Genomic DNA, 12,346 nt, shown 5'->3' with positions numbered 1-12,346 from the left:
TTCCCTAATTATTACATGATGCAATAAAAGGTGCAAAGTCAAATTCTGATATAAGCAAATGCATTACTCCCAACTTTACCTAAAAGTGATCCACTCCCTTACTTCAAACAAAAGATTATGGGATTTGATGGTCATCCACACAATTAAAAAATGAATAGTTAAAATTTTTAGAAAAACAGGTGCTGAGAAAACTTTTCACGGAATCGTTACAGTGCAGAAGGAGGCCATTTGGCCCATCGTGTCCACACTGGCTCTCCAAAAGAGCAATCCCTTCAATTCCATTCCCCTGCCTTCTCCCCAAAACCCTGCACATTCTTCCTTTTCATATAACTGTAATTCCCTTTTGAATGCTTCAATTGAATTGTTAAAATGCTGTTTCCTTTTAAGTATTCTTAGTTTTCCTCCACCACCCATAGAAAAAAAGGAACACAGTAAAAATGAGCAGCCTTGTACTTTTTCTCTCCCCATCAAATGATATAATGATAGTAATATGGATGATGAAGGAGAAGATATTCGCCACATACTTTTTAGCTCAATGGTAAAATTCATTGAAGTTTGTACATGCAGTACAAACAACCCAAAACTGGCCCACCTGTTATACACAAAAGCATCAATGCCACCTTGAATTTAACTCAAAATTTGGAGTTAACTCACAGCTTTCAAAATCTGTAAAAGGAAGGCAAGTTGTACCACTTACCCAGTGATTAGCCCTCCATTATAACCCAAGTGTTCAGCAAAAGATTCCTGTAAAAGGAAGGCAAAATTGTCACTGCAGTTATGTGCAATGATTAAGGACTTTTTTTTAAATAGATGAAGAACATTAAACCTAAAAATAATTACAAAATATTCAATCACTTAGAAAGGAGTGAAAGAAATTATTAGGACAAAAGGAAGCAGCATATAAGTGTTATACAATATTAGGGGGAGCTGGCGGGGTGGGGGTGGGGGGTGGCATTGTTCTTTCATTAGTCTGGCACATCAAAACATTTCCAAAAAGCACCACCAAGGTCTTTGGCTGCACTCTCCACGCTTCCCCCACCCCCGCTCTCTCCCTGTTCCCCCCAGCCCCTCCCCACGTTATGTGATAACGTCATCTGTGCATGCACCAACCAGTCCTGGCAAAGCCGAATGCAGCGCATGCGCAGAGAGTAGGAGCCAATCTGCGCATGCGCGCTGATTGGCGCAGTCTGATGACGTCAGCGGCTGGTTGCGTTGTCAATAATCACTTTGTAAAAACAAATGCACTTTACTGTTTAACTGATGACAGGAAGGGACATGCACAAAGTTAGTGAAATAAATAAACAGCTTGTCTAAATACAATACATGTTGTTTTCAAGCCTTGCTCTATACACAGAATAGACTTGGATGGCCTATTTAAGATCTTGGAAAGATCACTGAAAGAAAACTTAACGCTGCTAATGCTAAGTTGATCTATGATCTGTTCTGAAAATAAACTCAATATAAAATAGTAATGTGTTACAATTAAGGTTTACAAAGATAAATCGTCATGAATAGTTTTGATAGAATAACTAAGGAGAAATTACCAGTGGAAGAAGGGCTGGTGGTAGCCAGAGGACATAGATTTAAGGTTATTGGCAAAAGAATCAGAGGTAACATGAGGAAACCTTTTATTTTTTACATAGTGAGTTGTTGTGTTCTGAAATGTACTGCCTGAAAGGGTGGTGGAAGCAGATTCAATAGTTATATTCAAGAGAATTCAATTAGTACATGAAGGGAAAAAATACAGGGTTATGGGGAATAAGCAGGAGTCTGGGACTAATTGGATACCTCTACCAAAGAGGAAGCATAGGCATAATAGGCCGAATGGCATCTTTCTGTGCTGTATCATTCTATGATTCTATAACAGCCTCCAAATCTTCCAAGTCAATTGAGTCTAAGCTACATTTATCTTTTCTGCCATCTACTGTGGGTTCCAGCAATAATATTTAAGCCCAACTTATTGGAAGCTTTAGTGTTAGTTTGTAGAAAATGAATAACTTTGTATTTCTGGTTAGGTGGTATTGGGAACTTACCTCTATGTGCTGAAACATAAAAGGATGGTTGCAAATTTTTCTGAGCTGCATTATGGTATTCATGAGGGTTTTAGCGCCACCTTTACCCTGGAGAGAAACAGAAGGAATTTTAAACATAAACAAGATGACATATAGGGATCACTCCCACATGACCAATGAACATACATGAGTATTAAAAGATTACAGTATTTGATTTGTGTAAGGATCAACTCTCAGCCCTGAGTTTGAAAAGTGGCTACATGACCTTGTCCCTGCAGGAGGAGTTAGTGCATTGTGGGACAACCCTCAATAGTGCACTAGAGGTACACGGAGAGCATCACAGCAAATATACATGTAAAGAAACTAACAAGTTATCAGGTTTGCTACTTTAACCACATAGTAGAAGAGTGTGAACCAATTTGCAATATTAACTCAGCTGATCAAGTGACTATTCACACATTTTAATTGCTTTGTCCAAATATTTATGTTAGAAGAAATGTGGAAATTGAAGCATATGGATTGAAACAGAATCCATCCATCTCTCATACTAATGGCAGCTAAATTCGATAGCCCCCAAAAATGGGCACAGGAATTGCAATGCAAGGTTAACCTAAGCCCCCTGCTTCCGATGCAGGCAGCATTCAACTTCATGCTGCCTGCTAAGTAAGGCGATTGCAGCATGCACCCAGCGCTAACCACTCTATTGAGCAGCTACACATTTCAGCAAGAGGCTCAAAATCGAGAGAGGCTAGCACTACTTAAAGTCAGCCTGCATCCCTTAAGGGAGAGGTGCGCTGTGACTGCAGCAGGTGCTGGAAATCATTTTGCAACTAATTCTGACGTGGGAAACACTCCATAATGGCACAACGTGGGAGAGAGCAGATCCAATGATTTTCCAATACTGCACTGGAGTCCTTGATTGAGGAGAGCGATATGTTCTATCCACTGGGGGCGATAAGGCCCTCCAGACAAACTCTCAGAAGACAGTGGGAGCAAACAGCCGTTGCTGCCAATGCCAACAGTCAAGCCCTGAGAGCCTAGATGCAGTGCCGCAAGAAGTTCAATGACCTCACACGTGTGGTCAAGGTCAGTGAATGCATCTTCAAATGCCATATCTCACCAACTGCACCACTAGTCTCAGACACTGCTCAACGTAGCACGCCTTCACTCAACTACCAACAATCTCTATCAATCAAGACTCAGACATAACATTCATAGCTTTACCTTACCCTCACACACTTAGCACTGCTGCAACCTCCACACTCATAACTTACATACATTGTCAGCTATTCAACCATGACCGCAGCATTACTCAAACACATTGCACCACACTCACTGGCACACTTCCCTCTTGTTTGCAGGAAAAGGCAGCGGACAACCGGAGGCAGCAGGTGCTAGCTGGCTGGGGGCAGGCACACCTGCATGTCCTTACCCCGAAGAAGACGACAGTGTCTAACATCACTGGAGTGTCCACTGCCGAGGCCATGGTCAGCAATGGAGCTGAAATCATACAAGATGGCGACATTCTCATAACTAATTCTCCAGCTCACATCCCATTTCCCCATATCCCATAATCTCTTCTGATTTTCGAGCTGCAGATGGTATGAGTATGGACCTCTTACTTTCCGTCCCGTCCCCTCACCATAACCTACCCTTGTGCCCTTTTCTTTTCCGATACCCAGAGCTGCCACCTGGTTAGGCAGTGGTGAAAGAGCAACAGGAAGAGCTAGACAGTGACGATGAAGAAACACCATCACTTGATCTTACGCCCACAGCCACCAGCTCAGATTCTGACTGTGCATGCAAATTAGAGGAGAGCTTAGAGGTGGGATCTGCATGTGGTTGTCAAGAGGCATAAGTGGCGTGCAGCCAGGGAAGGGGACAAGGGAAGTGCAGGTGCCAGCTTGTCAAATGACGAGGTCATACAGGAGTCCTACTGCAGAGGACTCAGATGAGCACTACTACGGGGCAGGCTACTGAAGGTGGCTGACGGGTACGTACAATGAAATGTTTGGCGCATTAATAGGACTGCCAGACACTTGAGTGCATGTCAAGGAGCATGGAGGAGTCTGGCACCAACTTTTCACAAGGCCTTGTGCAGAGTTTGGAGCCCATCTTTTCCAGTTTGGAAGTGTTGGCCAACTCCATCTGATGGCCAATGTCTCAGCTTCCATTGCAACATAAGTAGAAGCAACCCAATATCTGGGTGCTGCAGTGGAAGCTCAGACTGCTGTCATGCAAGTACACACAGTACCATATAGGTACAGGACCACAGTGGTTATGTTACTGGACTAATAATCCAGAGGCCTGGACTAATGATCCAGAAACAGGGGTTCAAATCCCACCCAAGCAGCTGGTTCTACTTTTAACTGCCCTCTGAAATGGTCTGGCAAGCCACTTAGTTGTATTAAATCACTATGAAAAGGTTGAATGAAAATAAAACCAGATGGACCATCCGATATCCACTTAGGCACCAGACATGACAAAGATACATCCAGCCAGCTGACCCTGCAAAGTCCTCCTGGCTAACATCTGGGAACTTGCGCCAAAATTGGGAGATGTCACACAGACTAGTCAAGCAACAACCTCACAATTATATTCACAGAATCATAACCTTTCAGCCAAGGTCCCAGACTCCTCCATCACCATCGCTGGATATATCCTGTTCCACTGGCAGACTCACCAGAGGTGGCGGCACAGTAGTATACAGTCAGGAAAGAGTGGCCCTGGGGAGTCCTCAACATTACTTCCCGACCCCATGAAATCTCATGGCATCAAGTCAAACATAGGCAAACAAACCTCCTGCTCATTACCATCCATCGCCATCGCTCATCTGATGAATTAGTACTCTTTCATGCTTGGAAGGAAGCATGAGAGCAAGGGCACAGAATGTACTCTGGCTGGAGGACTTCAACGTCCATTGGTAGCATCACTACAGACAGAGCTGATGAAGTTCTGACAGACATATCTCCCAGACTGGGCCTGCGGTAGGTGATAAGAACGAATCCGAAGGAAAACCCTATTTGACTTTGTCCTCACCAATGTAGCTACTGCAGATGTATCTATCCATGACTGTCTTGTAAGAGTGACTACTGCACAGTCCTTGTGGTGACGAAATTCCATCTTCACATTGAGGACACCCTCCATCATATTGGGTGGTACTACCACTGTGCTAAATAGGGGAAGATTCAGAACAGAACCAGCAGCTGAAAACTGGGCACTGTGGGCCAGCAGCAGAATTGTATTCCATCACAATCTGTACCCTCATGGCCTGGCATATTAGGTTTACTGTGCATTCATAGGAGTGTGGCTGCAGGCGCAGATAGCCATGTGAAAATGATACCGTGGTGATAACGGAGACCTGGCTCAAAAAAGGGCAGGATTGGGTACTAAATATTCCTGGATACAAGGAGTTCGGGAAAGATAGGGAAAGAAAGAAAGGAGGAGAGGTAGCTGTATTGATTAAGGTGAACATTACAGTGCTGGAGAGAGAGGATGCCCTAGCGGGGTCAAGGACAGAATCTATTTGGTTAGAGATAAGTAACAACATTGCTGGGGGTATTCTATAGGCCACCAACTAGTGGGAAGGATATAGGGGGACAAATTTACAAGGAAATTACAGAGACGTGCAAGAACTATAGAGTAATTATAATGTGGGACTTTAATTATCCTAATAGAGACTTGGATCGTAATAGTGTAAAAGGCAGAGAGGGGCAAGAATTTCTAGAGTGTGTTCAGGAAAATTTTCTACATCTGTATATTTCCAGTACAACGATGAAGGAGACATTGCTGGATCTGGTTCTGGGGAATGAGGTGGGTCAAGTGAATCAAGTGACAGTAGGGGAACAGTTAGGGGACAGTGTCCATAGCATCATAAAGTTTAGGTTAGATATGGAAAAGGACAAGGAACAATCCACAGTTAAAATAATCAATTGGGGGAGATCCAACTTCAATGGAGTGAGAACAGATCCGGCCCAAGTAAATTGGAATCAAAGATTGGAAGGCAAAACTGTAATAGAACAATGGGCTGCTTTTAAAGAGAAGATAGCTCGGGTACCGTTAAGGTACATTCACACAAGAGGGAAAAGGTGGGGCAAACAGATCCAGAGCTCCCTGGATGACGAAAAAGATAGAGCATAAGATGAAGCAAAAGGGTGCATAAGACAGATGGCAGGTGGATAATATAATTGAGAACCAGGCTGAATATAGAAGGTTCAGAAGGGAAGTGAAGAAACAAATGAAAAGCAAAGAGAGAGTATGAGAAGAGACTCACAGCTAAGAGAGAGAGAGAGAGAGAGAGAGAGAGAGAGAGAGAGAGAGATAGAGATCGAGATCACAGGGAAGCAGAAGATGATTGGCTGATGAGTATTTCCTAGTTATCTTATCTAAAATAGGAAATAAATTGGTGTTCCTTGTCTTTTAAGGCAAGGTTTATTATTGCTGATACGATGTATAAAGTATTAGTAGGGTTTATTAATTGTAGTAAGATTTATTAGTATTGGTAAGGGTTTATTAGCAGTAACATGGTTATTAACCAATAAATAAAGGAATGGCAGGGCTGCTTCAACCTCTAGACTGCACGTTCTGTGCTAGGTGAGAACTCCAGGATGCTTCTCGTATCCTAGATAACCATATATACAGGAAGTGTCGTCAGTTGTAGAAGCTTCGGATTGGGAACTTGAGCAGCAGCTAGCGTCACTGCGGTGCATCCTTGAGGATAACTGCTTCGTGGATAGCATGTTCGTATATCTGCTCACCCAGTAGCTTAAGAGTGCCAGGAGAGAGGGATTGGGTGACTGCCAGACAGTCAAGAAGAAACAGGAAGGTAGCGTAGGACACCCTTAATTGCGTCTCACTCTCCAACCAGTATTCAATTTTGAATACTGAAGAAAGTGATGGTTCATCTGGGGAGTGCAGCCAGATCCAGGGCCATGGCACTACAGCTGGCTCAGTTGCACAGGGGGACACAAAGAATACTGGAAGAGCAATAGTGATAAGATTCAACAGTCAGGGGAACAGACAGGCATTTCTGTGGCCACAGACCTGAATCCAGGATGGTGTACTGCCTCCCTGGTGCCAGGGTCAAGGATGCTACTGAACGGCTGCAGAGCCCCCGCACGTCCCCTGGGGGAGGGGGGGGGGGGGGGGGGGGGGGGGGAGAGAAACAGTGAACAGCCAGCAGTCATGATCCACATTGGTACCAAAGATGTAGGTAGGAAGAGGGATGTGGTCCTGTAGCAAGAGTTTAGTGAGCTAGGTAAGAAATTAGCAGGCAGGACCTCAAAAGTAGTAATCTCCAGATTACTCCCAGTACCACACACAAGTGTGTATAGAAATAGGAGGATAGTGCAGATGAATGTGTGACTGGAAAGATGGTACAGGAGGGAAGGCTTTAGATTCCTGGGACACTGCGACCAGTTCATGAGAAGGTGGGACCTATACAGGCAAATGGGTTGCACCTGAACAGAGCTGTGACAAATTTCCTTGCGGTGCAGTTTGTTAGTGCTATTGGGGAGGATTTAAACTAACTTGGCAGGGGTGTGGGAACAAGAAGGAAATATCAGACAGGAATACCAAGGTGCACAGAATACTGGCAGAGATAGATAGCACTAGAGTAGAGACAGTAGAGAATAAGAAGTTATTAGGTGGGGTTAGAGTAAAAGGAGAAATTAATAAAGTCTAAATCAGGGTTAATGTGCATGTATGTGAATGCAGAGTGCTGTTTATATATGAATGCATGGAGTGTTAATAAGATTGGTGAGTTACAGGTGCAGATTGACATGCAGAAATATGATGTGACTATAACAGAGACCTGGCTCAAAGAAGGGCAAGACCGGGTATTAAATATTCCTGGATACAAGTTGTTCAGGAAAGATAGGAAAAGAAAAAGAGCGGGAGGGGTGGCGTTATTGATTAAGGACAGCATTGCAGTGCTGGAGAAAAAGGATGACCCAGACGGGACGAGGACAGAATTTATTTGGCTAGAGCTAAGGAACAAAAAAGGTGCGGTTACATTGCTTGATGTTGTCTCTAGGCCACCAACTAGTGGGAAGGATGCAGAGGAACAAATTTGCAAGGAAATTACAAAGAGGTAAAAAATTAATAGGATAGTTATAATGGGGGATTTTAATTATCTTAATATAGACTGGGATAGTATAGTGTAAAGGTCAGTGAGGGGCAAGAGCTCCTACAGTGTGTTCAGGAAAATTTTCTACGGTAGTATGTTTCTAGTCCAACAAGAAAGGAGGCACTGTTAGACCTGGTTCTTGGGAATGAGGTGGGCCAAGTGGATCAAGTGTCAATTGGAGAACATTTAGGGGACAGTGATCATTGTATCATAAGGTTTAAATTGACTATGGAAAAGGACAAAGAACAATCCAGAGTAAGAATAATTAACTGAGGGAAAGCCAACTTCAGTGGTCTAAGAATGGATCTGGGATGAATAAATTGGAGTCAAAGGTTGGCAGGAAAAAGAGTAGCTGAGCAATGGGCTACCTTCAAAGAGGAGATAGTTTGGGCATAGTCAAGGTATGCTCCCTCGAAGGCGAAAGGTAGGGTAAACAAATCCAGAGTTCCCTGGATGACAAAAGAGATAGAGATTAAGATAAAGAAGAAAAAATGTGCTTATGACAGATGGCAGTAGATGCTAGTATATACCACTATTGAGAACCAGGCTGAATATAGAAGATTCAGAGGGGAAGTGAAAAAACAAATAAGAGAAGCAAAGAGAGAGTATGAACAGAGACTGGCAGCTTACATAAAAGGGAATCCCAAAGTTTTCTATAGACATATAAATAGTAAAAGGATGGCAAAAAGGAGGAGTGGGGCCGATTAGGAACAAACAAGGGGATTTGCGCATGGAGGCAGAGGGCATAGCTGAGATATTAACTGAATGCTTCGCATCGGTTTTTACCAAACAAGAAAGTGCAACCCAGGCAATGGCGAAAAAGGCGGCAATTCAGACACTAGAAAGGTTTAAAATTGATAAAGGAGGTGTTGGATAGGCTGTCTGTATTTAAAGTAGATAAGGCACCAGGACCGGATGAGATGCATCCAAGGATGCAGAGGGAACTGAGACTGGAGAATTGCAAACTGTTACACCCTTGACCAAAAAAAGTGTGTAAAGATAAGTCCAACAAATACAGGCCAATCAGTTTAACTGCGGTAGTGGGAAACTTCTAGAAAGATTAATTCGGGGAAAAATTGTCACATGGACAAATGCGGGCTAATTAAAGAAAGCCAGCATGGATTTAAAGGAAAATTATGTTTAACTAACTTGCCGGAGTTTTTTTTGAAGAGGTAACAGAGAGGGTTGATGAGGGCAATGCTGTTGATGTGGTGTTCATGGAATTTCAAAAGGCATCTGATACAGTGCTACACAACAGACTTGTGAGTAAAGTTATTGCTCAAGGAATAAACGGGACAGTAGCAACATGGATATGAAATTGGCTGACTGACAGAAAACAAAGTAGTGGTTAATGGACTTTTTCAGGCTGGAGGAATGTTTGTTGTGGAGTTTCCCAGGGGTCAGTGTTGGGACCCTTGCTTTTCCTGATATAATATTAATGACCTCGACCTTGGTGTACAGGGCACAGTTTCAAAGTTTGCGGATGATATGGAACTTGGAAGCATTGTGAACTGTGACGAGGATAGTGTTGAACTTCAAAAAGGATATAGACAAGTTGGTGGAATGGGTGGAGAGATGGCAGATGAAGTTCAATGTAGAGAAATGTGAAGGGATACATTTTAGTAGGAAGAACATGGAGAGACAATATAAAATAAAGGGTACAATTCTAAAGTGGGTGCAGGAGCAGAAGGACCTGGCTGTATACGTGCATAAGTCAGTGATGGTGGCAAAACAGGTTGAGAGAGCAGTTAATAAAGCATACAGTATCCTGGGCTTTATTAAGAGGGGCATAGAGTACAAGAGCAAGGAGGTTATACTGAACTTGTATAAGACACTAGTTCGGCCTCAGCTGGAGTATTGCGCCCATTTCTGTGTGCTGCACTTTAGAAAGATTGCGAAGGCGTTAGAGAGTTGCAGAAAAGACTCATGTGAATGGTTCCAGGGATTAGGAAATTCAGTTATGAAATAGACTGGAGAAGTTAGGACTGTTTTCCTTGGAGAAGAGAAGGCGGAGAGGAGATTTGGTAGAGGTATTTAAAATCATGAGGGGGTCTGGACAGAGTAGATAAAGAGAAATTGTTCCCACTCGTGGAAGGATCGAAAACGAGAGGGCACAGAAAAAGAAACAAAAGCGTCATGAGGAAGAACTTTTCCACGCAGCGAGTGGTTAAGGTCTGGAATGCACTGCCTGAGAGTGTGGTGGAGGCAGGTTCCATTGAAGCATTCAAAAGGGAATTAGACTTATACGAAAAGGAAGAATGTGCAGGGTTATGGGGAAGAAGGCAGGGGAGTGGCTCTAGGTGAATTGCTCATTCGAAGAGCCAGTGCAGAGACGATGGCCAGAATGGCCGCCTTCTGCGCTGCAACAACTCTGTGACTCTGTGAAATAGTAAAAGCATGGTAAAAGGAGGAATAGGGCTGATTAAGGACTTAAAAGGGGATTGAAGCATTGAGGGAGAGGACATAGCTGAGGTACTAAATGAGTACTTTGCATCTGTCTTTACCAAGGAAGATGCTGCTTTAGTCATGGTGAAAGGGGAGGTAGTTAAGGCAATGGATGTGCTAAAAAAAATTGATAAGCAGGGGGTATTAGATAGGCTAGTTGTACTTAAAAGGTGATAAGTCACCAGGACCAGGAAGGATGCATCCAAGGATATTTAGGGAAGTAAGGGTAGAAACTGCAAAGCTACTGGCTATAATCTTCCAATCCTCCTTAGATACAGCTGTGGTGCCAGAGGATCAGAGAACTGCTCAAAAAAGAGCAAGGACAATCCCAGCAACTACAGACCAGTCAGTTTAACCTTGATGGTGGGAAAGCTTTGAGATGATAATTCGGGACAAAATAAATAAATAGTCACTTGGAGAAATGTGGATCAATTCAGGAAAGCCAGCACGGATTTGTTAAGGGCAAATTGTGTTTAACTAACTTGCGTGAGTTTTTTTTTGTTGATGGTTGATGAGAGTAATGCAGTTGATGTGGTGTACATGGACTTCCAAAAGGCATTTGATAAAGTGCCACATAAACAGGCTTGTCAGCAAAGTTAGAGCCCATGAAATAAACGGGACATTAGCAGCATGGATAAGAAGTTGGCTGAGTGACAGGAAACAGTGTAGTTGTGAACGGTTGGTTTTTTTTGGACTTTAGGAAGGTATATAGTGGGGTTCCCCAGGGATCAGTGTTGGGACCACTGCTTTTCTTGATATATATTAAATGATCTAGACTTGGGTGTACAGGGCACAACTTCAAAATTTGAAGATGATACAAAACTTTGAAGTATTGTGAACTGTAATGGAGGATAGTGATAACTTCAAGAGGACATAGGCTGGTGGAATATGCGGACACGTAGCAGATGAAATCTAATGCAGCAAAGAGATTCATTTTGGTCGTAAGAATGAGGAGAAGCAACATAAATTCAAGGGTACAAGTGGGTGTAGGAGCAGAGGGAACTCGGAGTATATGTGCACGAATCACTGAAGGTTTCAGGGCAGGTTGAGAAAGCAGTTAATAAAGCAAAAGCAAAATACTGCAGATGCTGGAAATCTGAAATGTTTTTTCAGTTAATAAAGCATATGGGATCCTGGGCTTTATAAATAGGGGAACAGAATACAAAAACAACAAAGTTATGATAAACCTGTATAAAACACTGGTTTGGCCTCAATTAGAGTATTGTCTCCAATTCTGGGCACCACACTTTCAGAATATTGTTAAGTCATTAGAGAGGGTACAGAAAAAATTCACAAGAGTGGTTCCAGGGATGAGGAACTTCAGTTACATGGGTAGATTGGAGAAACTGGGGATGTTCTCCTTGAAGAGAAGATTAAGAGGAGGTTTGATTGAAGTGTTCAAAATCATGAGGGGTCTGGAGACAGTAGATAGGGAGAAACAGTTCCCATTAGCGGAAGGATCCAGAACCAGAGGATACTGATTTAAGGTGATTGGCAAAAGAAGCAACAGCAAAAAGAGGAAAAACTTCTTTTAGACAGAGAGTGGTTTGTATCTGGAATGAACTACCCGAGTGTGTGGTGGAAGCAGATTCAATCATGGCCTTCAAAAGAGAACTGGATAATAATTTGAACAAAAAACATTTTCAGGGCTACTACGGGGAAAATACAGGGGACTGGGACTAGGCAGTTGTTGTAACCATTCTATGATTTCCCTCACTCTACCATTACCATCAAGCCAGGGGATCAACCTTGGTTCACTGAG

The 12,346-nt window shown here is 43.0% G+C and overlaps 1 protein-coding gene across 6 annotated transcripts in view; it reads right to left on the bottom strand.

The window, feature by feature from the left end:
* The window catches only part of smarca2 (SWI/SNF related, matrix associated, actin dependent regulator of chromatin, subfamily a, member 2), a 211,363-nt gene that overhangs the window by 90,832 nt on the left and 108,185 nt on the right, over positions 1-12,346 (bottom strand). For all 6 annotated transcript variants that reach the window (XM_068030208.1, XM_068030207.1, XM_068030205.1 and 3 more), the window contains 2 exons: positions 2,034-2,120; positions 698-744 (listed from right to left, as the gene is read on the bottom strand). In XM_068030208.1, the coding sequence (XP_067886309.1) occupies positions 698-744; positions 2,034-2,120 (134 nt within the window). The remainder of the gene's footprint in view (positions 1-697; positions 745-2,033; positions 2,121-12,346) is intronic.

Source organism: Heterodontus francisci, chromosome 4, assembly GCF_036365525.1.
Source record: "Heterodontus francisci isolate sHetFra1 chromosome 4, sHetFra1.hap1, whole genome shotgun sequence".
Taxonomy (NCBI): domain Eukaryota; kingdom Metazoa; phylum Chordata; class Chondrichthyes; order Heterodontiformes; family Heterodontidae; genus Heterodontus; species Heterodontus francisci.
This window is presented reverse-complemented; position numbering and strand designations above follow the sequence as displayed.